This window comes from Mustelus asterias, chromosome 19, assembly GCF_964213995.1.
Source record: "Mustelus asterias chromosome 19, sMusAst1.hap1.1, whole genome shotgun sequence".
Taxonomy (NCBI): domain Eukaryota; kingdom Metazoa; phylum Chordata; class Chondrichthyes; order Carcharhiniformes; family Triakidae; genus Mustelus; species Mustelus asterias.
Window position 1 is genome coordinate 28,947,904 of NC_135819.1, and position 26,741 is coordinate 28,974,644.

Below are 26,741 nucleotides of genomic sequence, written 5' to 3' on the forward strand. Positions count from 1 at the left end.
GTGTCTCGGTGGCAGAGCAGCCTGCCCTCAGTGGGAGAGAGGATCCTTCGCCCCCAGCAGCAGCAGCAGCCCAGCCCCTTTCTGAAGGCAGCCCAGCCGGGTCAGCCTTGGAACTGGAACTAAACACATTGTCACCCCGGCAACAGGGAGACGCCGAAACACCGCGGGAGAGAGCCGGCACACAGCCCGCTCCCAGCAACAGCAGCCGGAGCTGCCGCAATCTCCAGCCCAGCACTCACTCCACCGGCACATCCCAGCGGGGCACAGCCTAGACTCCAGCTCCGGCGCTTTTGTCCTTTGAGGTTTGAACCGGGGGCCGGGGTGGGGAGGGGGTGTCGAAGCTGATAAACTTTATTTGACAGTAGCTCCTGGTACAGCTCCTTTAGTCACGGTGTGAATAGTCAGACAGAGCCGAGAGGTGAACTCTGTCTCTCTGCCCACACACGCTGCCTGTAGCTGAGTGCTGCCAACATCTTGTGTGAATTTCAGATTTCCATCGTTTCCAGAATTATTCGTGTGTGCAAGGGAGGGGGAGTATATGACTTTGATTTTCTTGTGTGGGCAGTGTGGTTGTGTTGTGTGTGCAGTGTGACCATGTGTGTCCAATGTGATGATGTTGTGAATGCAGTGTGACTGTTGTGTGTGCAGTGTGATTTTCATATATCCAATGTGACTGTTATGCATGCAGTGTGACTGTGTTGGTTGTACAGTATGATTGTGTTGTGTGTACTGTATGATTGTATTGTGTGTGCAGTGTGACTTGTGTGTGCAATGTGACTGTATTGTGTATGCAGTGTGACTGTGTTGTGTGTACGATGTGATTGTGTTGTGTGTACAGTGTAACTGTGTTGTGTGTGCAGTGTGATTGTGTTGTGTGTACAGTGTAACTGTGTTGTGTGTGCAGTGTGACTGTGTTGTGTGTGCAGTGTGACTGTTGTGTGTGCAGTGTGACTGTTGTGTGTGCAGTGTGACTGTGTTGTGTGTACAGTGTGACTGTTGTGCGTGCAATGTGACTGTGTTGTGTGTGCAGTGTGATTTTCCTGTGTGCAGCATGACTGTTGTCTGTGTAGTGTGAACTGTGTTGCGTGTGCAGTGTGACTGTTGTGTGTGCAGTGTGACTGTTATGTGTGCAGTGTGAACTGTGTTGTGAGTGCTGTGTGACTGTGTTGTATGTGCAGTGTGACTGTTGTGTGTGCAGTGTGACTGTGTTGTGTGTGCAGTGTGACTGTTGTGTGTGCAGTGTGACTGTGTTGTGTGTACAGTGTAACTGTGTTGAGTGTACAGTGTAACTGTGTTGTGTGTACAGTGTAACTGTGTTGTGTGTACAGTGTAACTGTGTTGTGTGTGCAGTGTGATTGTGTTGTGTGTACAGTGTAACTGTTGTGTGTGCAGTGTGACTGTGTTGTGTGTACAGTGTAACTGTGTTGTGTGTGCAGTGTGACTGTGTTGTGTGTGCAGTGTGACTGTGTTGTGTGCACAGTGTGACTGTGTTGTGCGTGCAGTGTGACTGTGTTGTGTGTACAGTGTGAACTGTGTTGTGAGTGCTGTGTAACTGTGTTGCGTGTACCGTGTGACTGTTGTGTGTGCAGTGTGACTGTGTTGTATGTCAAGTGTGACTGTGTTGTGTGTGCAGTGTGACTGTGTTGTATGTGCAGTGTGATTGTGTTGTGTGTACAGTGTGACTGTGTTGTGTGTACAGTGTAACTGTGTTGTGTGTGCAGTGTGACTGTGTTGTGTGTGCAGTGTGACTGTGTTGTGTGTGCAGTGTGACTGTGTTGTGTGCACAGTGTGACTGTGTTGTGCGTGCAGTGTGACTGTGTTGTGTGTACAGTGTGACCCTGTTGTGTGTGCAATGTGACTGTGTTGTGTGTGCAGTGTGAACTGTGTTGTGAGTGCTGTGTAACTGTGTTGCGTGTACCGTGTGACTGTTGTGTGTGCAGTGTGACTGTGTTGTATGTGCAGTGTGACTGTGTTGTGTGTGCAGTGTGACTGTGTTGTATGTGCAGTGTGATTGTGTTGTGTGTACAGTGTGACTGTGTTGTGTGTACAGTGTAACTGTGTTGTGTGTGCAGTGTGACTGTGTTGTGTGTGCAGTGTGACTGTGTTGTGTGCACAGTGTGACTGTGTTGTGCATGCAGTGTGACTGTGTTGTGTGTACAGTGTGACCCTGTTGTGTGTGCAATGTGACTGTGTTGTGTGTGCAGTGTGAACTGTGTTGTGAGTGCTGTGTAACTGTGTTGCGTATACCGTGTGACTGTTGTGTGTGCAGTGTGACTGTGTTGTATGTCAAGTGTGACTGTGTTGTGTGTGCAGTGTGACTGTGTTGTGCGTGCAGTGTGACTGTGTTGTGTGTACAGCATGACTGTGTTGTGTAGGCAGTGTGACTGTTGTGTGTGCAGTGTGACTGTGTTGTGTGTGCAATGTGACTGCGTTGTGTGTACAGTGTGACTGTGTTGTATGTGCAGTGTGACAGTGTTGTTTGTACAGTGTGACTGTGTTGTATGTGCAGTGTGACTGTGTTGTGTGTGCAGTGTGACTGTGTTGTGTGTGCAGTGTGACTGTGTTGTGAGTGCTGTGTGACTGTTGTGTGTGCAGTGTGACTGTTGTGTGTACAGTGTGACTGTGTTGTGTGTGCAGTGTGACTGTGTTGTATGTGCAGTGTGACTGTGTTGTGTGTGCAGTGTGACTGTGTTGTGTGTGCAGTGTGACTGTGTTGTGTGTGCAGTGTGACTGTGTTGTGAGTGCTGTGTGACTGTTGTGTGTGCAGTGTGACTGTTGTGTGTGCAATGTGACTGTGTTGTGTGTACAGTGTGACTGTGTTGTGTGTGCAGTGTGACTGTTGTGTGTGCAGTGTGACTGTTGTGTGTGCAGTGTGACTGTGTTGTGTGTGCAGTGTGACTGTGTTGTGTGTGTAGTGTGACTGTTGTGTGTACTGTGTGACTGTGTTGTGTGTACAGTGTGACTGTGTTGTGTGTGCAGTGTGACTGTTGTGTGTGCAGTGTGACTGTGTTGTGTGTGCAGTGTGACTGTGTTGTGTGTGTAGTGTGACTGTTGTGTGTACAGTGTGACTGTGTTGTGTGTGTAGTGTGACTGTTGTGTGTACAGTGTGACTGTGTTGTGTGTACAGTGTGACTGTGTTGTGTGTGCAGTGTGATTGTGTTGTGTGTGCCATGTGACTGTTGTGTGAGCAGTGTGACTGTGTTGTGTGTGCAGTGTGACTGTGTTGTGTGTGTAGTGTGACTGTTGTGTGTACTGTGTGACTGTGTTGTGTGTACGGTGTGACTGTGTTGTGTGTGCAGTCTGACTGTTGTGTGTGCAGTGTGACTGTGTTGTATGTCAAGTGTGACTGTGTTGTGTGCAGTGTGACTGTGTTGTGTGTGTAGTGTGACTGTTGTGTGTACAGTGTGACTGTGTTGTGTGTGTAGTGTGACTGTTGTGTGTACAGTGTGACTGTGTTGTGTGTGCAGTGTGATTGTGTTGTGTGTGCCATGTGACTGTGTTGTGTGAGCAGTGTGACTGTTGTGTGTGCAGTGTGACTGTGTTGTGTGTGTAGTGTGACTGTGTTGTGTGTGCAGTGTGACTGTGTTGTGTGTGCAGTGTGATTGTGTTGTGTGTGCCATGTGACTGTGTTGTGTGAGCAGTGTGACTGTGTTGTGTGTGCAGTGTGACTGTGTTGTGTGTGCAGTGTGACTGTGTTGTGTGTGCAGTGTGACTGTGTTGTGTGAGCAGTGTGACTGTGTTGTGTGTGCAGTGTGATTATGCGATTGTGTATTTGAGTGTGTATCTGTGTTTGCCAGTATCTGTGTTCGGTGTTTTATTATTCAGTGTTTGTTTTTAGGTATCTATGAGTGTTTGTGTGTGTCAGTCCACGTGAATAAAGTGTGTGTTTTTATTTATTCATGGCTGATATAACAAGTCCAGCATTTATTAGCCACCCCTAATTGCCCTGAGAAGGTGGTGGGGCGCTGCCTTTTTGGATAGAACAAATCTGTAACATAGCAGGAAGTGCTGGAAAACCCCACCAGTTTTGACCGAGCTGTGATTCCCAACAGGAGTCATATTGAACTTAAGATGTTACGCTGCTTCTCTCTCCACAGAGGCAGCCAGACGTGCTGGGTATGATCTTATAGCTCACCACACCGGTCAGGCAGTGCGGGGAGCCGTTAAGATTGCACACGAGGCCAAAAGTCTGGTTTTGTTGGTGAGATTGGCCTCGTGCCCAGAAAGGGCGCAAAGTCGATTTGCATCGGATTGAATATATTTCAGTCCCATTAACAAGTCTGGGATGACTGTTTACACTCTCCTGGCTGCTTCCCCGGGCAACCCGTGTTGGTGTGTCAGCTTTGCATGTTCTTCCCATGTCTTCGTGGGATTCCTCCCACACTCCAAAGATGTGCGGGTTAGTCCATGCTAATTTAACCCTTGTGTCAGAGGGACTAGCTGGAGTAAGTATGTGGTGTGGGGGGAGAACATGCCGCAGATGATGGGGAGGCTCTGATGTTCCGGGGTGGGGGATTGGGAGGAGGTTTCCCAGTTCACTGAGAGATCAGGGCTCCCTGTGTAATGGCGCCCGAGCGCCCTGCAGCCGGTTTCCCCAACAAGCTTAGGACCCCCCCCCCTCTCCCCCACCCCCACAGTGTGGAAAATCTGACAGAGTGTGGGAAGATTGCAGTGCCGAACTCATCCAAAAATCCGGTGTGGAACTCTCCCATTTTCAGACTTTAGGACACTTTGAATTTTATTGGGAAGATTCTGCATCTTGAGTCCTTCCAGCACTTTCTGTTTTTATTTCAGAAATGCAGCATCCACAGTATTTTGCTTTTATTAAAGGACATCTTTTGTGTTCATTCATGAGATAGGGGCGGCACGGTGGCACAGTGGTTAGCACTACTGCCTCACAGTACCAGGGATTTGGGTTCGATTCCCGGCTTGGGTCACTGTCTGTGTGGAGTTTGCACGTTCTCCCTGTGTCTGCATGGGTTTCCTCCGGGTGCTCCGGTTTCCTCCCACAGTCCAAAGATGTGGGGGTTAGGTTGATTGGCCATGCTAAATTGCCCCTTGTGTCAAAGGGACTAGCAGGGTAAATACATGGTTTCATGGGGATAGGGCCCGGGTGGGATTGTTATCGGTGCAGGCTCAATGGGCTGAATGGCCTCCTACACTGTAGGGATTCTATGATGGTCACTGGCTAGGCCAGCAATTATTGCCCATCTCTGATTATCCCTGCACCAAGTGTTAGGTCATTTCAGAAGTATTTAAGAGTCAACCACATTGCTGTGGGTCTGGAGTCACATATAGGCCAGACCAGGTAAGGACAGCAGATTTCCTTCCCTGAAGGACATTAATGAATCAAATGGTTTTTTACAACAATCGGATGGTTTCATGGCCATTTTTAGACTTTTAATTCCAGATTTTTAAAAATTCAAAGTTCACCATCTGCCGTGGTGGGATTTGAACCCACGGTTTCTGGATTAATAGTCCAATGACAATATCACCATGCCACCACATTCCCCTTGAGACTGCAGTTTGTTATAACTATTACTCTTTATTTACAGTTAAAATATGTATGTTGGGACCTCTGCCTGAGGTTGGAACTTCTTCATCCTCCAGATCTCTGTTACTCAATCATGTGATACTACATCATCATTACATCAGCATCATGTGCTTCTGATGTTAACCATTCACTCTGCATCTCACTCCAGCATGTTTTTATCACTATTCTATTTATATTCTCCTACATCACCCCCCCAAGTCTTAGATTTCACAGGGTTAGTCTCTGAGGTGTCTTGACCAATCTCGTTGATCTTGTTCTGATCTCTTTCTGACGTTGAGGACATTCGCGCTCTCCCTCCTATCAGTGTGAGTGTTCTCATCCTGAGTGGAGGGGTGTTCATTTAAGCGGCTCTGATTTCTCCTCTCACCACGCTCCTCCATAAACAGAAAGATGTTTTCATTTGCTACCTACTTTATAAGCGGTGGCGTATTTCTCAACCCTTCAGTTTGGTATTTCGAGTGCCTTGCACACTTATAGAGTAAAAGAGGGATAGAGAAAGGAAGATTAACAGGGGAAAAGACACAGAGAAAATATCACATGAGCCCAATGTCCAGAATCAAAGTCCAATGAAGTATTCCTTCACAATGGTCAGCAGGTTGAAAACTGATACTGGATCATTCACTTTTCCAGCAGAAATGATTTCCATGATGAGATACGCACAGAGATGAATCTGTTTTGTAGACAATAGTACAAAAGTTTGATTGAAATAGATAGCTGGGACCAGGTCTTCAGCGGGACGGAGCCCACTTTATGTGCTGCTAGTTAATTGAAAAAATGGCAGACTGCAGCTTCTTCGAACCACAACGCAATATTACTGGTTCCTGCTGGGAGAGGTCATACCACACGAATCCCACCTCTCCACTTTGCTTTTAACAAAGGATGTCTATCCTTTCATTTGGGATTGTTAATGTTCCATTAAAGAGAGGCTGCAGGGTTCTTTGTTCTGGCAGCCGAATCAGCTCCAGTTGGCCAGGCCTCGCTTGTAAAATGTAGACGGCCTTTGTATAGTTCCCTTGGAATTTGGTCTCTTCACCCCTCAGGGAATTGTTAGACTCTCTTCATGAATAATGATATTAGTTCAAAGGTCATAGACAGACATAGCTTCAGCTATTTTAAAAAGTATCTTTTTTTATTTTGGTAATTAGGTAGGTAGAGCTTATATACTTTTTGTAAAAAGTGTGATGTCTTCGTTCCCTGACAGTTACTGTTCAGCTTTGTCTTGTTTCTTGTTCCTGATTTCCATCAGGATTTTGGTTGCAAGTCCTAGTTTCTATTGGCTTCTTTTCAAGGACATTAAGGCTCTGCAGTTTATCCTTCCAGTCCCTTGGCCTGTCTCAATCCCATACAATCTTGGTTGTTGAGCTTTTTTGATTAGTATATATTCTTTCTGGTGGTTGTGTACCCATTCCCTCTCCCCAACTTCAGCCCTGATAAGTCTTGTGCTCTAAACCTGAAGTTAAAGCAATTAGCCCAGTTTGTGTCTCAGTTCTTCCTCGCACTGTTTTACCCCCTCCTGGTCATTCAAGGTAATATTAGGTTTTGGCTAGTGTCACAGAGCTGGAGGTCGTGTGCTCAATCATCTTCTTTATTAACAACTCGAATGGTGAGAAACCATTCTGCAGCAGTGAGGTTCAATATCTAGCTCAGAAAAGCCAGATGAAGATTTTTATTCTTTTTCACCATGGCGGCACAGTGACACAGTGGTTAGCACTGCTGACTCACAGCACCAGGGACCCGGGTTTGACTCCTGGCTTGGGTGACTGTCTGTGCGGAGTCTGCACGTTCTCCCCGTGTCTGCATGGGTTTCCTCCGGGTGCTCCGGTTTCCTCCCACAGTCTGGAAGACATGCTGGTTAGGGTCCATTGGGCATGGTAAATTCTCGCTCAGTGAACCCGAACAGGCTCCAGAAGTGTAATTGCACTTTATCTGAACCTGCCTATGCAGAGTTTCCTTGGGGTGGAATAAGATTAATAATGAATGAAAAGAATGGGATCCATGATATTGGAGTTGGTGCAGAGGCTAGTGCTTTTGAGGAGGAGGGTTGTGTATTTGGTAGCAGAGGGAGGAGAATGTTACACAGACCGAGCTCTTGTCAGCCAATTTGTAACAAGTCCTAAGTTTCTGGCTATTAATTTCAATGAGTGAAAGGTAAGTTTCTTGCTGATTGACACTCCAATTCGCTCCCCTGCCAAAGCAAGATCTCACTGTGGGAATAGAGGCTCCCCAGTTAAAGGTGCCTGCCTTTCCTTTCTCCTCTATCAAGAAAACCTAAGCAATGCTTCAATGAGCACAATAAAAATATGAATTAATGGTTTTAACATGTGTCTTTGAACAGGTGATTTCAGGCAATCTTAAACAATGGCTCTGAAAACGGATGATTTGGTTTTCTTTGACCAGGTAAGAAAATGGCAGCTTCTTTAAACACAATTAACCAAAAAATGGAGAATTAATAATAAGAATTCAATTCTATCTCCACAGGCAAGTTTTAGAATTTTTAAAAAACCACGGAAGCATGTGCCAGACATTGGAAGTTTTGAATTATCGAGTCCAGCCAAGTCACTAAGTAAAGTATCACACAGGTAAGCTAACTGATGGTCACTAGTCAGCGCAGAAGCACCATTCATTCAGTACTTGCATTTTACAACACAGAGAAACAGTGCAGCATTAATACTGTATGAGAAGAGTGCTGATTGGTTGGCAAGTGGACTCTGATTGGTAGAACCTTTGCCATAGAGAATACACCAGTTATTGATGACTGAAAGTTAACTGCCAAGCCTTGTTTGAAAATTTAAACCAGGCAGCTTGACCTTGATTGGTTGAGGCATTGCCCTGAGCAATGAACCAGTGAATGATTATCACCTATTTTGTTTAGCTGAAACAAAGGCAATGTGTGTACATGTTCTTTCTGTCTGCAAAGAACATGCAGCTATCAGTAACGCAAATGCAAATGCAACTCAAATGCAATTAATGCACTGCAATCCCAAGTGACAATCTTAAACTGGTTGTCAGCCTAATATTTAGCACACTGAGGATTTTTCTTGATCCTTTCATGAGTTACGTGTGTTTCTGGCAAGGCGAGCATTTATTGCACATCCCAAATTGCCTTCGAACTGAGTGGCCGTTTCAGAGGGCAGTTAAGAGTCAACCACATTGCTGTAGGTCTGGAGTCACATATAGACCAGATTGGGTAAGGATGGCAGATTTCCTTCCTTAAAGGAACGTTAGTGAATCAGATTGGCTTTTTACAATAATTGCCGATTGTTTCAGGCTCGTCATTGCCAAGAGCAGCCTTTAATTCTAGATTTTACTCATTGAATTTAAATTCCGCTGGCTGCCTTCTGTATTATCCTGGGCTTTTGGATTAGCAGCCTGATGGCATTACCATTCCACCCAACCACTGCCTGCAACCACCTCCCCCCCCCCCCCCCCCCCCCCCAAACAGATGCATTTGCATTTGAGGGAAATCTAGCTAAGGACGTGAGGGAGAAAAGAGTACAGAGCTGTGGGGTTCGATGAAGTAATGGGGAAGGAGGCACTTATGGATTATATACATGAATGTGAACTAATGAAAGTGAATGGTCTGTCTTTGTCCTGTAAGTAATGTGTAATTCTGTCTCTTGGCAATGGTTTCTGAAATCTGGGACATTAATTCATTCCAGTTTGTCTCTTCCATTACTTTCAGGCGACCTGGGAGCACAATGCTAGTTTCACCTCCTTCACCCTTCGTTACTAAACAACGGAGATCCCTTGCATCTGATATTTCTGAGCGACCCAGTTCATCTGCCGTTGGGATTAATGTCTTTACTTCTGCATATGCTGATGAAAGTGAGCACATGAATTATTTTGAGAAACTGAAAAGTAATGCCTCTTCTCTGCTGACCGAGATTCATGGGATGATTCTTCACTGCAAAATTGCTGGAATCCTATTTCCGCGAGGTCTGGAGAACATTTTGAACTACCACTGGAGTGATTTCATCAAGGAGGTGGCCTACAACAGGAAGAGATGGCCAACCGCAGCCTGCAAATACATCTGTGATACCAGGGGACCCTCACAGAAACTGGTCCGAAGCCCTAGTCTGTCACCTGGCAATGCAGCCGAGTTAACCAAAAGCAGGGTCAAGTCTATCGTGTTTCCAGACGAGCTGAAAGATAAAATGATCATGAAATTTGAGCAGGAACCCATTTCACTCGTTTCAACCAATCGTAAGTCAGTCCCAGGCACCAAACACAGTGCTTCACTTGCTTAGTGCTATCTCAGCTATAGAAATAAAGATTTACATTTGCAGGGCACTGTTCAAAGCCTTTGAGCATCCCAAAGCGCGTCATAGTCAACACAGTCGCTGTTGTTAAGTGGGAAACATGACAGCTAAATTTGGCACAGCAAGCTCCCACAAACAGCAACTAAATAAATGACCAGGTCATCTATTTTGTTGTTGGTTGAGGAATAAATGTTGGTCAGGAGGCCCGGGAGAATTCCACTGCTCTCATCTTCAAAATACTGCCCGTGGGATATTTTAGGTCCCCGTGAGAAGGCCTCAAACTCATATCTCACCCAAAAGCCAATACCTCTGATAGTCAAGCATTCCCTCAGTGCTGCAGTGGAGTGCTGTTTGTGCTTACACCTCTGGGACCTGGGAGAACAGCTCATGTGGTCCTGCTATGTAAGAAGGGTTGCAGAGATAAGCCAGAGAACTACAGACCAACGAGTCTCACGTCAGTGGTAGAGAAACTATTGGAGAAAATTCTGAAGGAGAGCATCTATCTCCATCTGCAGAGACAGGGTTTGATCAAGGAGAGTCAGTGTGGCTTTGTCATCTGTGATACCAGGGGATAACAAATTTGATTGCATTTACTGAGGAGGTGACCAGGTGTGTAGCTGAGGGTAGTGCATGATGAAGTTTACATGGATTTCAGCAAAGCCTTTTGGCAGCTAGATAGTCAATATCTTTTCCCAAAGGTAAGGGAGACTAAAACTAGAAGGCATAGGTAGCACAGCGGCACGGTAGCACAGTGGTTAGCAATGCTGCTTCACAGCTCCAGGGTCCCGGGTTCGATTCCCGGCTCGGGTCACTGTCTGTGTGGAGTTTGCACATTCTCCTCGTGTCTGCGTGGGTTTCCTCCGGGTGCCTCCTTCTGCACTGTAGGGATTCTATGATAAGATTTCGATGCGATGGTCAGGTGGGCAGATAAGTGGCAGATGGAACTTAACACTGAAAAGTGTGAGGTGATACACTTTGGAAGGAGTAATTTGACAAGAAAGTATTTAATGAACAGCATGACACACGGAAGTTCAGTGGAACAATGAGACCTTGGCCTGTTTGTCCACAGATCTCTGAAGGCGGAAGGGCATGTTAGTAGGGTGGGACACTTGCCTTTATCAATTGAGGCATGGATTACAAAAGCGACAAAGTCATGTTGGAATTGTTTAGAACTGTGGTGAGGCCACAGCTGGGGCACTGTGTGCAGTTCTGGTCACTACATTATCGGAAGGATGTGATTGCACTGGAGGGAGTGCAGAGGAGATTCACCAGGATGCTGCCGGGGATGGAACATTTAAGTTATGAAGAGAGGTTGGATAGGCTTGGGTTATTTTCGTTGGAACAGAGAAGACTGAGAGGCGACCTGATCGAGGTGTACAAGATTATGAGGTACAGGGAAAGAGTGGATAGGGAACAGCTGTTCCCCTTAGTTGAAGGGTCAGTCACGAGGGGGCATAGGTTCAAGGTGAGGGGCAAGAGGTTTAGGGGAGATGTAAGGAAAAACCTTTTTACCCAGAGGGTGGTGACAGTCTGGAATGGGCTGCCAGGGAGGGTAGCAGAGGCAAGTTGCCTCACATCCTTTAAAAAGTACCTGATGAGCACTTGGCAAAATATAACATTCAAGGCTGTGGGCTAAGTGCTGGTAAATGGGATTAGGTGGGAGGTCAGGTGGTTCTCCCGTGTTGGTGCAGACTCAATGGGTCGAAGGGCCTCTTCCGCATTGTATGATTCTGTGATTTCAACCCACAACCTTCCGACTTCAAAGAAAGAGCTCTGCCACTGAGCCAATGTCAGAGTTAGAGACTGGCCAGGATTTTCTAGCCCTACAATGACAGCAGCCACTGCGGGGGATACAGTGGGACAGCCAAAAGTCCATCAACATTCAGTGGGACTGGAAGACTGTCAGTGGGATTTGGGGGTAGGGATTTAGCGGTGGGGAAGCTGGTGGGTGCAGCTGGAAAATCTTGGCCACAGATCAGAAAAATAGAGAAAGGAGAAATTTCCAGGAAGACTGAGGTGAGAAAGAGAGTTGCCCCTTAGTGTCAGGGGATTAGCAGTGTAAATACAGGGAGAGGGCCTGGGTGGGATTGTTGTCGATGTAGGCTTGATGGGCCCAATGGCCTCCTTCTAAATTGTGTCGGGATTCTGGGGGCGATTCTCCCAAAAAAGTTCGAAGTGCTGAATTGGCAGGAAAACTGGTGTAAATCACAATTGTTTTTTCAGTGGGAGTTCACACTCGAATCTCCCACACTCTGTGCACTGCAAAGGTCACAATCATGAATATCATTAAAAGCTTGGGGTGCGGGGCCTATTCGCGCCATAGTCTGACAGTTCCAGAACTCTGCGCATGCACAGTGGCCCCGATCTGTCAGCCTACAGTTTGCTGGCCACCTCGATTGCTGGCCAGCCCAGGACCCCTGCAGTGCTGCCCCCCCCCCCCCCCCCGCCCCTGACCCCACCATCGTCCAGGAGTGTCCCGATCTCCATAAACCCCCCCAACAAAAGTGATCCCTCCCACCCTGGCAGACCCCCCCCCCCCCCCCCCCCCCCCCCAGGCGGCAGACACCCTCCCCCACCCCCAGGAGGCAGACCCCCACAGCAGACTATCTCCCCCCCAGCCCGACCCGATCGCTGGCCTCCCTCCAGCCCTGTCCGATCCTGTCTACAGACTGGCAGGTGGGACCCAGCGGTGGGAGCCACGCGCGCATCGGGAACGCGTGTGCGAATTAGCGCACGTGCATGTCTCCCATTCCAACCCACCAAAGGATTAGCACGTCGGAATGGGAGAATCGCCCCCTATAATTCTATGTGTAGGGTTGGGGAGGGAAGGTGAGCAGAGAGAAAGGGAAGGAGAAAGATACACTGAAAACCTCCGACCTTGGCTGGGATTCTCCAGTCCCGCTGCAGTGAATTGGGTTTTGAATGATACCGAATTCTCCATTTTCAATGGCAGCAGGATTGGCACGGACAGGATGGGAGAAACTCAGCCAAACAGTCAGGAGACTGCAGGACTGTTATGTTCTTGACTCCACAAGTGATCAATCATTTTGATGTTCCCTTCTAATATGTTCCAGGGTGGCACAGGGGAGGGGGTGTAATTGTGGCAGGACTGCGGGATTGGCAGCGGGGGAGAGTCCGGAAGCAGAGTGGGAGAATGCCTGTCCCACTGCCATTCAAACATGTGCCCAGATGTTGTATTACAAGAGAGTTTTTTTCCTGAGCTGGCAGATTTCACTGAGATCCGGGCCCCAGGAGCCAAGTTCCCAGTCTCAGAGTCAGAAATGTAGATGCTACTCTTACTATGATAGCCACCAACCATTTAAAGGCCCCCTATGCCTTTGGGAAAGTCAGTCATATTCAGGTGGTATGCAGGAGAGAACACAGTAATGCTCCAGGTTGTGCTAAAGCTCCAGGTAACAGCCATGCACCAGGTCGGGGTCACGCTACACCCAGAGCTAGTTCAGGAGGCTGGAAAACCTTAGATGCGCATCTGATAGATATGCAAACAGAAGGTGATGTTATTGAGTAGTGAGATCAGGAGTTATAATCCGTCAGAGAACAAGAAAAACAGCTGATGGGATTCAAAGGGAAGGAGATAAAATTCCAGTGGCCACATTAGAAATGAGAGCCTGAGATTCATAACTTGCTTTTGCTGTTGATGTATCTGCAACAGTGCCCGTCATCTCGGGGAGAGAGCACTAGAAATCCCATATTCCCTTACACAAAACTGGTGTGAAACTGACTGGTTATTCCAGTTACAGTATTCCAGTGGTAGGAGAGATTAGTGTTAGACTGGATGATCCATCTTATCACTTGCCATTGGATATAGTTGGAGGGAACAAAGTTTCTCTGATGGGAACGAATTGGTTTAAGAAAATAGGGTTAAACTGGGCAAGTTATTGTAGGAATCAGTGATCAGACAGCACAAAGTGATCTCTGAACAAGGAGGATCAAATGACAAAACATTAGGCATGACAAGGCCAAAGTCAAGATAAAGGAGAATGTACCGCCAACATTTTTCAAGGTTTGGCCTTGCACACTTAGAAGCAGTAAGTAAATAGATGAGAAAAAATAAGGACAATTAAGGTGAAAAGCAGTGAATGGGCCGGAGCCATTGCAATAGTTCAGTGGGTCCATGCAGATTTGTGGAGATTGTAAACAAATAGAAACATAGAAACTAGAAGCAGGAGGAGGCCATTTGGCCCTCCGTGCCTGCTCTGCCATTCATAGAATCATAGAATCATCAGAGAAACCCTACAGTACAGAAAGAGGCCATTTGGCCCATCGAGTCTGCACTGACCACAATCCCACCCAGGCCCTACCCCCATATCCCTACATATTTTACCCGCTAATCCCTCTAACCTACGCATCTCAGGACACTAAGGGGCAACTTTAGCATGGCCAATCCATCTAACCCGCACATCTTTGGACTGTGGGAGGAAACCGGAGCACCCAGAGGAAACCCACGCAGACACGAGGAGAATGTGCAAACTCCACACAGACATGACCCAAGCCGGGAATCGAACCCAGGTCCCTGGAGCTGTGAAGCAGCAGTGCTAACCACTGTGCTACCGTGCCGCCCCCATTCATTTTGATCATGGCTGATCATCGAATTCAATATCCTGATACCCCTCTTCCCCCCATATCCCTTGATCCCTTTTGCCCCGAGAGCTATATCTAATTTCTTCTTGAAATCACACAACGTTTTGGCCTCAATTACTTGCTCTGGCAGTAAATTTCACACCTTCACCTCAGTCCTAAAAGATTTAACCCTTATCCCCAAACTATGCCCCCTAGTTCTGGACTCCCCCACCATTGGGAATATTCTTTCTGAATCTACCCTCTCAACCCTGTTAGAGTTTTATAAGTTTCTATGAGAACCCCTCCCACTCTTCTCAGTGAATTGGAAAGAAGGTGATTGAGAATGATACTTAACCACTGCCTACCAGTGAAGATTTGTTTTCTAATTGAGCCAATGGGAAAGTGTTCTTCAGTAAGATAGACTTGTCAAGTGTATAAAAGCAAAATACTGCGGGTGCTGGAATCTGAAACAAAAACAGAAAATGCTGGAAAATCTCAGCAGGTCTGACAGCATCTGTGGAGAGAGAATGACTCGAAACGTTGGCTCTATTCTTTCTCCACAGATGCTGCCAGACCTGCTGAGATTTTCCAGCATTCTCTGTTTTTGATTCATCTCACGAATGTGGTTGACCCAACACAGACATCATTGGCTCAGCAGTAGTATAAGCTGATGGTATAAGCAGGCTCCATAGAATATCATAGAATCCTACAGTGCAGAAAGAGGTCATTCGGCCCTTCAAGTCTGCGCTAACCACAATGGTACCCAGTCCCTATCCCCATAACTCCATGCATTTACCCTAGCTAGTCCCGCTGACACTAAGGGGCAATTTAGCATGGCCAATCCACCTAACCCACACATCTTTAGACTGTGTTGGTGACCTTGTCCTGCTGAGAGATATCGAGGATGTGTCTGAGACAGTGAAGGTGGAAATTGTTCAGCCTTTTCTCCTGTCTAGTGTATGTTGTCCGAATCTCACTGCCGTAGAGGATTCCGCTGAGGACACAGACTTGGTAAACTCACAGTTTGGTGTTCCACACTCTCTGACTCAGCTTGGACATAACTGCTGCAGCTTTTGTGATGTGTGTATTGTTTTCAGCATCAAGTGACAGGTTGTTGGTGATTGTGGAGCTGAGATATGTGAAGCTATCAACAGTGTCCAGCATCGCATTGTTAATTCTGATGGATGGTGTTAGGCAGCATCCTGAACATGACATTTGTCATCCTGATGGTGATGGTCAAACCAAACTCATTCCAGGTGTGAGAGAGTCTGTCCATTTGCCACTACAGATATTCCAGTGCTAGCACGCCATCATCAACGTACAGAACACTCTGACAAGGACTTGGTGTACCATTGTCTTGGATCTCAGCTTTCCATCAGTGCTGATAGGTAAGTCAATACCCTCTCTGGATAACCTGGAACCATCTGACAGCAGCAATGGGAGGAATACCCCAGAGTGTTGGTGCTAAAACACAACCCTGATGGACCCCTCTGTGGATCTCGGAGGTTTCCGATGTTGCCCTGTCATAGCTGACCTTACCCATCATGATGTCAGGAGGGAGGAGATGCCATGGAGCAGCTTCAGTGGGCGGCCAGTTTTCTCCAGCAGCTTAAATAGTCTGCCTCTCGTCACATGGTTGAGTGCCTTGGACGAGCTCAGTGAAGACAGTTTACTGTGCTCTCTTCGCAGCTTTCCCCTTGCAGCTGCCAGACTGAAAAGGTCACGTCAGTTATAGATTTTGCAATTCTGGAACCCCACTGGGACTTGGGGTAAATGTGCTCAACCAGGACCTGCAACCGGGGCAAATACTCTTCCCACAATGCTCAGCCAGGTGATGGCTCGATAGTTGTTGTAGTCGCTGCGGTCACCCTTGTTCTTGCACAGAGTCACAATATTTCCATTACACATATAGTCTACACCCTTCCTCTAGCAGCAACAGATATGTAGGTGTGGATGCTGAGGTAGTGCTGATTTCTCATGCTTGAGTTCAGTTGGTGTAGCATCTGTCTGCTTTAGTTTTCACTACCCATGAAGTGCACTGCTTAGATACCATGGAGTAGTCTTGTAGAACTTACCAGGAAGTCTTTCTTAACATTACTGAGCTCTGTACACTAAGGGGGGGTAAAGGTATGGAGAGGACTCCATAGCCTGTCCTGACATGTTGCCACCTAACTCTATACCTCACTCTAGGTCAGGTGCCTTCTGACATCACGGGTGGGTGTACTATGCTCAATCCCAGGTTAACCCTTAATGTACTGGATCCTTCTGGAGCATCAGCACTTGGAGACTTGCCCATGACAAGTGAGTCGCTCGCTTTGTTCAGTTCCTTCACTGTGGTTTCGACACCTAGCTCTGCCGTGACAAACAGGTTTTCTAAAGCACCGAGTGCTCCCTCAAGGACAATGTTCTCCCTCAAATACAACTTGAGGTAGTGTTCCACCCATCTCCCCATCTGTTTATTGCAGTCGGTGATGACCTTCCTGCCTTTGTTTCCAGTGGAGCCGTTTTCTTTGCAGATGGACATGTTGCCTTTTTGATCCCTGGGTCAAAGCACATCTGGATATTCTGGCAAGGCTGTAGCCAGTTGTCATTGGCACACTGCCTAGCAGTCTGCTGGCCTTTACACTGGGGGTCTTTTAGTGCATTCAGAATCCTCTCACTCCAATCTCTCTTTCTAATTAATAAGAGTGGACCACTTGGCCTTAATGACAGGTTCCATCACAGTGATGTCAGTCTCAAAACCAGTTAGCACTTTCCCACTCTTGCTTCCCATATGTTGAGAGTGTGGTGTTGCAGATTGTGTCTCCAAGTTCCTTTTTGTTTCTATACTCTAATTAGGAATGCTGTTGGCGTGTGTCTGTTCAGGAGTTGCTGATTTTTATTGGGCAGGCAGTGGCTGACGTTGATAGGGGCCTGGCATTACTGCTTTGAATGATAAAACTTTGAGAGTTTCATCCTAACCCTGGTGCACACCTGGGAGTGACTGTGTCACTCAGCACTCTGATAGCTGCCTGTGTTGAGAGTACAGTTCAGAGAGTCACATCTAGTGAAGAACAGATGTAATTGGTGCCAATGCCCTGATCTGGGATATCTCCAGCACACTTTGTGACATGGCTTGTTCTGAAAGAAGGTGTTGATTACTGGTAGCTCCCGGGAGCAGCAAAGCTGAAATGATCTTTCCCTGGCCATCACATCCGATGGCAAGACTGTTCTCTTCCTGTTGGGGAGCACTTCAGTGGTCACGGGCATTCAGCCCCTGATATTCGGGTAAGCGTTCTCCAAGGCGGCCTTCACGACACACGACGGCGCAGAGTCGCTGAGCAGAAACTGATAGCCAAGTTCCGCACACACGAGGACGGCCTCAACCGGGATATTGGGTTCATGTCACACTATTTGTAACCCCCACAGCTTGCCTGGACCTGCAGAGTTTCACTGGCTGTCTTGTCTGGAGACAACACACATCTTTTTAGCCTGTCTTGATGCTCTCTCCACTCACGTTGTTTGTATCTTAAAGAATTGATTAGCTGTAAGTATTCGCATTCCAACCATTATTCTTGTAAATTGAGTCTGTGTCTTTATATGCCCTGTTTGTGAACAGAATTCCCACTCACCTGAAGAAGGGGCTTGGAGCTCCGAAAGCTTGTGTGGCTTTTGCTACCAAATAAACCTGTTGGACTTTAACCTGGTGTTGTTAAACTTCTTACTGTCATCACATCCGAGGCAGGAGGGGCCAGGCCTCATGATCCGCACCCACTATTGCACCGAAAGCTCCCAGTAGATAAAGGGGCTCTGACTTGGGGATTTTGCTGATAACAGGGTCAAACTCCTCGTTGGAACTGACCCTTCACCTCTCGAATGGAGCACAGTGTTTGGACTATAGATATGCAAGAGGTTAACTGGCCTTGTTTGAAGTGAGAGGCAGATGGTGATTGGCAGAGAGTTCTAACATTGGGAATTGCGAGTTCCTTACAGTGAAGCCTAAACTTTTCCCACACGTTTCCTTTGAGCCCTCCCCCTGCTGGATGAAAGTGTTATTTCAGTGACCTGCTCTCAGTGAGCCTGCTCTCCTGTACAGAAACTATGTCAATGCTCAGCCTGCCAGATCCCAGGTTGATCACAGCTCATTGTGTTAGTGACCAGCTGCAAATCCTCCATCACTCCCATGCATGTGGTCCTGCTGTTCAAGCTCACTAATGAAAGAGTTGGCATCCTCTTTCTTTTTGTGTGTTTGCCTCTTCCGATGGATTCTGTCCACTTGTTGACGCTAAGCTCCAAGAAGCCAGTGATCCAGATGGGCCATGGTGGGTCAGAAGGTTACTAGTCAGGGCAGGTGTGAGGGGGGAGGTGCTGCTGGATTGAGGTGGGCAGTGACTGGCCAGGGGGACATGGTGATCCCTCCCACCATCAGCACCCATTCTCTACGCTGATAGAGTTGGAATACCACTCGTAACTGCTGGCTCCTATGTTGTGTTCATGCTCTGCAGTGAAACTGGAGAGTCCACTCCAGAGCACAACCTGGGGCAAGCATTAAGGAGACCCTGGACTGCCCAAACATCAGGATGCCTCTCTCAACCTCCCCAGCTGAGTCCAAAGGAGTGAAAAGCATTACGTTTAGCACTGGCTTGGTTGCAGGAGTTGCTGCTGAAAAGATGACCTATTTAGACCTCAGTTCCACTCCTGATTCTTTGTGACAGTTTACACCTTTAGCCTTCAACTCTCCTGAGGTATCCAGAAGGCAGTGGAACTATTTGACCATACTTGGGCGGTTGGTTCATGAGTGCCAGGGCATGAACCGCACACTGTATGTCTGGTGACCAAACCTTATTCGTAGAATCCCTATAGTGCAGAAGAAGCCATTCAGCCCATCAGGTCTGCACCAACTCTCTGACTGAGCCTCTCATCCAGGCCCTCTACCCCGCCCTATCTCCGTAACTCCAAACATTTCCCATAGCTAATCCATTTACCCAACATACCTTGGGACAATTTAACATGGCCAATCCACCTAACCAGCGCATCTTTGGAGTGTGGGAGGAAACCAGAGCACCCAGAGGAAACCCACGCAAACACAGGGAGAACGTGCAGACTCCACACTGACGGTGACCCAAGGCTGGAATTGAACCCGGGTCCTTGGAGCCATGAGGCAGCATAGCTAACCACTGTGCCACTGTGCCGACCTTTCTCTGGGTTACTCTAAAAAAAATTAGTCTGGGACTGTGAGGAACCCAGTTTTTGTGTGTCTTTGAAGGGGCACAGCTGAGGACTTGCTGCTGCAGAATCTTATCCATTTAGCCCCCCTTTCACCACATCAATATTAGCCTGCAGTGTCGGCTCAATATGAGAATCAAACTAGCACACAAAAAGTGGGAAAAACGCTGACTCTTCACCCACACACTGAACACATCACATTGACCTGTTGCACACACAAGCAAAGAGTTAGTTCATATAGAATATATTATGTAGAATAGGAATATAACTATCAACTATGAAATATATATGTTTAAATGTTTCATTCCTATTACATTTCTATCTTTGTCAGCTGCTCCAGATCTACAATAGCCCCCATTCCTGCCTTTTGTACTATTATTTGCACTGTTCTCTTGCACAACCCCCCATTGTGTACAATTGGGAACACTATTCAAACTATTCGGACCAAAATCAGAAAATACTGGAAATGCACAGCAGCCCAATCAGGGCTTGAAGAGCAAACACATTAAACTAACATTTCAGCAACTGATCATGTCTGAACATCTGAACTGAATAAATTAAATATTAACTTGGTCTCTTTGCCCATTCATCCATCCTTCACTTGACCTCTGGCAGCTATCTGGACCTTCACCAGCTGCTAATCTAACTTGAATCTTAATGTCGGTGCAGGTTGGGGATGGGGATGGGGCCTGCAGGGACTCGTGGAGGTAAAATGCAACTTCATTGGGAGCTCAAAGCAGGCAGATCATTTGCCCAAAGGACATTCTGGGGTTGAAGTTGGACTTGGCCATCGGCACTGAAAGGGGAGTGTTGCATTGGACCCATGCACAGTAAGTCTGAATATCAGGCAGGGTGTATCAGGCAACCCTTTTGATCTCAGAGAGTTAACATGCAGGTACAACAAGCAACCAGGAAGATAAATGACATGTTTGCCATTCTTGCAAGAGGCCTGGAGCATAAGCATAAGGAAGTCTTATTGTAATTGTATCGTGTTTTAGTGAGCCCACACCTGGAGCGCTATCTACAGCTTAGGTCTCTTTACCTAAGGATGGATATACTTGCCTTTGGATTGGTGCAACAAAGGTTCAATTGGTTGCTTCCTGAGGTGAGAGGGCTGTCCTGTGACATCCTCTGACTTGTCTGACTTGTCAGAGGATGTCATCTAATTTTGTTTTATTACCCCACTTAAAGTCTTGGGGGAGGGGGGGCATTTTACTGTATTAAAGACACTTTAGAAACCCTAGCTGTTGTTGAATATGTTTTGAGTAGTACTGTACTCTTCCTGCATTTCCCAATATTTATTCAGTCAGACACACAGTAAGCGTGGGTAAGGATCGTTGTGTTACTGTGGGAAGTGATTAAACCCTTTCAGTTGTCAAGAAAAACCTTTGTAAAAACGTCATGACCAGTCAGCGAATCAGTTACAGCAGTCTGGCCTTTGAGCAAAGGGTTGGCAATGAAACTCTATCATTTTGCCAGTCACCATATGGACCGTTGGGAAAAGGACGGTGATTGATGTGGAGCTAATATTACACGACATTGTAGAGCTGAGCATTGTGACCAGATGGAGACTATCGGCAGTGGAAAATTCAGACTCACTAAGAGGTGAAGCTGCAGCAAGAGATTGTAACTGTTATATCAATGACAATGATAGTGAGAGCCTTTTTCCTCGGATGGTGATGGCTAACACGAGGGGACATTGCTTTAAATTGAGGGGTGATAGATATAGGACAGATGTTAGAGGTAGGTTCTTTACTCAGAGAGTAGTAAGGGTGTGGAATGCCCTGCCTGCAGCAGTAGTGGACTCGTCAACATTAAGAGCATTCAAATGGTTATTGGATAAACACATGGATGATATTGGAATAGTGTAGATTAGAGGGGCTTTAGATTGGTTCCACTGGTTGGCGCAACATCGAGGGCCGAAGGGCCTGTACTGCGCTGTAATGTTCTATGTTCTATTTCTAAGTCTGAGAGTGTGGAGTTTACCATCAGTGTCGCTGGCTGAGGGAGGAACCAGATCACAGTACAAGCTTAAACTGAGTAGGTGGATGAGGAGGGATATGGGATTATGGTAGGTAACTGTGATCTGAGCCTTTAGTTCACCTGGACTATATCCACCAACAGGGACAGTTTAACCAAATGTTCTGTTTCAGTATTGGAATTTTTACAGGCAGAATTTTCCATTCCCGCCAACAGCAGGAATTGTGGCGGGCAAAGACACAAACTGTGGAGTGTTGGCAAAAGTCAGTTTCCCACCTGATTTTGATGGCGGGTTAAAAGAGGGGATGGACTTTCCCACTGATCCTTGTGGGGAGCCACACTCGCATCTCAGGAATCCTCATTGAAAAGCCAACTCACTGGAACTACGTTCCCTTCCAAACGGAGCACCCTGCCAGCAGAGGGGACTGCACCTGAGTGGCATGCAGCTGGTGAGCTTCACTCCATCAATGCCTCTGGGATACATCGATACTGCTTTTGCCTACCTTTAACAGTGACATCTCAGGTGGCATTTTCAGATCTGTGCCAAGGCTGGTGACCGTGAAGCAAGTTCAAGGTGAATGGGGAAAGACAGAAACAGGATTAGGGTTGGGCAAAGTGGAACACAGGAAGGAAATGGGGAAGACAGAGGAATGACTCAGGGGGGGTAGGTAAAGAAACAGGGGGGAGGAGTGGAAGACTGTCCTAGGGAAAGGTCCGTGGACCTCGGGCAGGATTTTACAGTTTCAGGATAGGCAAGGCCTTAAAATCCCACCCAAAGAGCCTGCTTGTCACCTGATTTCTCTTTCCAACTGCCAATAATTCAAACTGTAATTGTATATTACAAATATGACTCAAGTAGCTCATCTGGAGAGTTGTCTTTTTGTCCAAGCAATCAACCTTTTAATGATTCATCTTCAGTTGTTGAATACTATAGGTGATTCCAATAGATATTTTCTCAATAGAGCAGGAAGGAAAGTCTTCCTCAGTCCCCAGGGAGTGTGGGGCAGTAGTCATTGTCCTTGGTGAGTTTTGCAGATTTGCTGCCTCCTCTGTATTGATTTGAATTTGACATGTGTATAATGGTGTAAATTAGTTTTAGCCATCTTAAAACATAGAACATAGAATAGTACAGCACAGTACAGGCCCTTCGGCCCTCGATGTTGTGCTGAGCTTTGTCCGAAACCACGATCAAGCTATCCCAATCCCTATCATTCTGGTGTGCTCCATGTGCCTATCCAATAACCGCTTGAAAGTTCCTAAAGTGTCCGACTCCACTATCACAGTAGGCAGTCCATTCCACACCCCAACCACTCTCTGAGTAAAGAACCTACCTCGGACATCCCTCCTATATCTCCCACCATGAACCTTATAGTTATGCCCCCTAGTAACAGCTACATCCACCCGAGAAAATAGTCTCTGAACATCCACTCTATCTATCCCCCTCATCACCTTATAAACCTCTATTAAGTTGCCTCTCATCCTCCTCTGCTCTAAATAGAAAAGCCCTAGCTCCCTCAACCTTTCCTCATAAGACCTACCCTCCAAACCAGGCAGCATCCCGGTAAATCTCCTCTGCACTCTCTCCAATGCTTCCACATCCTTCTTATAGTGAGGTGACCAGAACTGCACACAATATTCCAAATGTGGTCTCACCAAGGTCCTGTACAGTTGCAGCATAACCCCAGGGCTCTTAAACTCAAACCCCCTGTTAATAAACGCTAACACGCTATAGGCCTTCTTCACAGCTCTATCCACTTGAGTGGCAACCTTCAGAGATCTGTGGATATGAACCCCAAGATCTCTCTGTTCCCCCACATTCCTCAGAACCCTGCCGTTGACCCTGTAATCCGCATTCAAATTTGTCCTACCAAAATGAATAACCTCGCACTTATCAGTGTTAAACTCCATCTGCCATTTTTCAGCCCAGCTCTGCATCCTATCAATGTCTCTTTGCAGCCTACAACAGCCCTCCACCTCATCCACTACTCCACCAATCTTGGTGTCATCAGCAAATTTACTGACCTACCCTTCAGCCCCCTCCTCCAAGTCATTGATAAAAATCACAAATAGCAGAGGACCCAGCACTGACCCTTGTGGTACACCGCTGCTAACTGGTCTCCAGTCTGAAAATTTTCCATCCACCACCACCCTCTGTCTTCTATGAGATACAGTAAGAAGTCTCACAACACCAGGTTAAAGTCCAACAGGTTTATTTGGTAGCAAATACCATAAGCTTTCAGAGCACAGCTCCTTCGTCAGATGGAGTGGATATCTGTTCTCCAACAGTGCACAGACACAGAAATCAAGTTACAGAATACTAATTAGAATGCAAATCTCTACAGCCAGCCAGGTCTTAAAGGTACAGATAATGTGGGTGGAGGGAGCATTCAACACAGGTTAAAGAGATGTGTATTGTCTCCAGACAGAACAGCTAGTGAGATTCTACAAGCCCAGGAGGCAAGCTGTGGGGGTTACTGATAATGTGACATAAATCCAACATCCCGGTTTAGGCCGTCTTCATGTGTGCGGAACTTGGCTATCAGTTTCTGCTCAGCGACTCTGCGCTGTCGTGTGTCGTGAAGGCCGCCTTGGAGAACGTTTACCTGAAGATCCAAGGCTGAATGCCCGTGACTGCTGAAGTGCTCCCCCACAGGAAGAGAACAGTCTTGCCTGGTGATTGTCCAGCGGTGTTCATTCATCCGTTGTCGTAGCGTCTGCATGGTTTCCCCAATGTACCATGCCTCGGGACATCCTTTCCTGCAGCGTATCAGGTAGACAACGTTGGCCAAGTTGCAAGTGTAGGTACCGTGTACCTGGTAGATGGTGTTCTCACGTGAGATTATGGCATCCGTGTCGATGATCCGGCACGTCTTGCAGAGGTTGCTGTGGCAGGGTTGTGTGGTGTCGTGGTCACTGTTCTCCTGAAGGCTGGGTCGTTTGCTGCGGACAATGGTCTGTTTGAGGTTGCGTGGTTGTTTGAAGGCAAGAAGTGGGGGTGTGGGGATGGCCTTGGCGAGATGTTCGTCTTCATCAATGACATGTTGAAGGCTCCGGAGGAGATGCCGAAGCTTCTCCGCTCCGGGGAAGTACTGGACGATGAAGGGTACTCTGTCCACCGTGTCCCGTGTTTGTCTTCTGAGGAGGTCGGTGCGGTTTTTCGCTGTGGCGCGTCGGAACTGTTGATCGATGAGTCGAGCGCCATATCCTGTTCTTATGAGGGCATCTTTCAGTGTCTGGAGGTGTCTGTTGCGATCCTCCTCATCCGAGCAGATCCTGTGTATTCGGAGGGCTTGTCCGTAGGGGATGGCTTCTTTTACGTGTTTAGGGTGGAAGCTGGAGAAGTGGAGCATCATGAGGTTATCCGTGGGCTTGCGGTACAGTGAGGTGCTGAGGTGACCGTCCTTAATGGAGATGCGTGTGTCCAAGAATGCAACTGATTCTATGAGATAGCCAGTTACTTATCCAATCGGCCAAATTTCCTTCTATCCCACACCTCCTTACTTTCTTCATGAGCCTACCATGGGGAACCTTATCAAACGCCTTACTAAAATCCATGTATACGACATCAACTGCTCTATCTTCATCTACACACTTAGTTACCTCCTCAAAGAATTCAATCAAATTTGTGAGGCAAGACTTACCCTTCACAAATCCATCTTGATGTAGGTTGAAGTCAAAGAGAGTCAAAGGTGATCGGGGGTCGGCAGAACGTGGAGTTGAGGTCACAATCAGATCAGCCATGATCTTATAGAATCACTATAGTGCAGCAGCGGTGATTCGGTCCATCGAGTCTGCACCGACTGTCTGACAGCATATCTTACCCAGGCCCTCTCCCCATCCTATCCCCGTAACCCCACACATTTCCCATGGCCAATCCATCTAACCTACACATCTTGGAACATTGAGGGGCAATTTATCATGCACCTAACCTGCACATCATTCGACTGTGGGAGAAAACTGGAGTATTCGGAGGGAACCCACGCAGACACGGGGAGCATGTGCAAACTCCACACAGACAGTGACCCAAGGCCAGAATCGAACCCGGGTCCCTGGAGCTGTGAGGCTGCATTGCTAACCACTGTGCCACCGTGCCATCCTTACCGAATGGCGAGGATGCTATAGAGGGGCCAAATAGCCTATGCTTGCTCCTAATTTATACATTCATAGGTCACTTTTTTCCTGTTGCAAAAAGTTGCCTTTTTAATAATTTAATTCCTGTTTCCAGCTGATAAAGTAAAAATCAGTATTTGATACAAACTCGTCTTCATGACAGTGTGAAGACTTTGGAGAGGGTACACAAGAGACTTTCCTGAAGAGTTCTAGGGTGAAGGAATGCAGTTACACGGTAAACTGGAGAAGCTGAGATTATTCTTCTTGGAACACAGCAAAATTGACAGAGACAGGTGTTTAAAGTTAAAAAGTTAAAGCTTATTTATTAGTCACAAAGTAAGGCTGACATTAACACTGCAATTAAGTTACTGTGAAATTCCCCCAGTTGCCACACTCCCGCACCTGTTCGGGTCAATGCACCTAACCCGCACATCTTTGGACTGTGGGAGGAAACCGGAGCACCCGCAGGAAACCCACACAGACACGGGGAGAATGTGCAAACTCCACACAGACAGTGACCCAAGCCGGGAATCGAACCCCCGAGTCCCTGGCGCTGTGAGGCAGCAGTGCTAACCACTGTGCTGCAGTGCAGCCTACTAAGATTCCAAAGGGGTTAGTTAGAGTAAATAAAGGGAAATTGGTTCCAAAAATCGATAAGCAAAGGGCACAAGTTGAAGGTGGTTGGAAAAGAACCAGAGTTAGCATGAGAAAAAGTGTTTTTATTCGACAAGTGGTTTGGATTTGGAACGCACTGGCTGACAGGTTGCGGATATAGATTCAATAGTAGCTTTTAAAAGGGAATTGTTTGGTGTGGTGATTGTCCCTTTAAGGATCCATCGGCAGAGTCAAGGGTCACATGGCCTAGTGAGCCAATCAGAGAGCAGGGTGGGGGAATCCCCTGGTGAGCTCAGGCCATGAGGCTGGAAGTCTGTGTATTGTAGTTTTATGTAACTGAACATTACAGTTATTATTTACCTGGCTGGTGAACAGGAATTGTTGCATTGCTTGTAAGATCACATTCCTGAGATGTGCAGCTTACTGATTCATGCTTG

General features: G+C 47.1%; 1 protein-coding gene across 2 annotated transcripts in view; it reads left to right on the forward strand.

Annotated features, from left to right (window-relative positions):
* LOC144507548 (uncharacterized protein C3orf20-like) overlaps positions 1-26,741 on the forward strand; it is a 102,369-nt gene continuing 75,628 nt past the window's right edge. For both annotated transcript variants that reach the window (XM_078234688.1, XM_078234689.1), the window contains exons 1-4: positions 1-302; positions 7,890-7,951; positions 8,033-8,133; positions 9,237-9,757. In XM_078234688.1, coding sequence (XP_078090814.1) covers positions 7,913-7,951; positions 8,033-8,133; positions 9,237-9,757 — 661 coding nt within the window. In that variant the 5' untranslated portion in view covers positions 1-302; positions 7,890-7,912. The remainder of the gene's footprint in view (positions 303-7,889; positions 7,952-8,032; positions 8,134-9,236; positions 9,758-26,741) is intronic.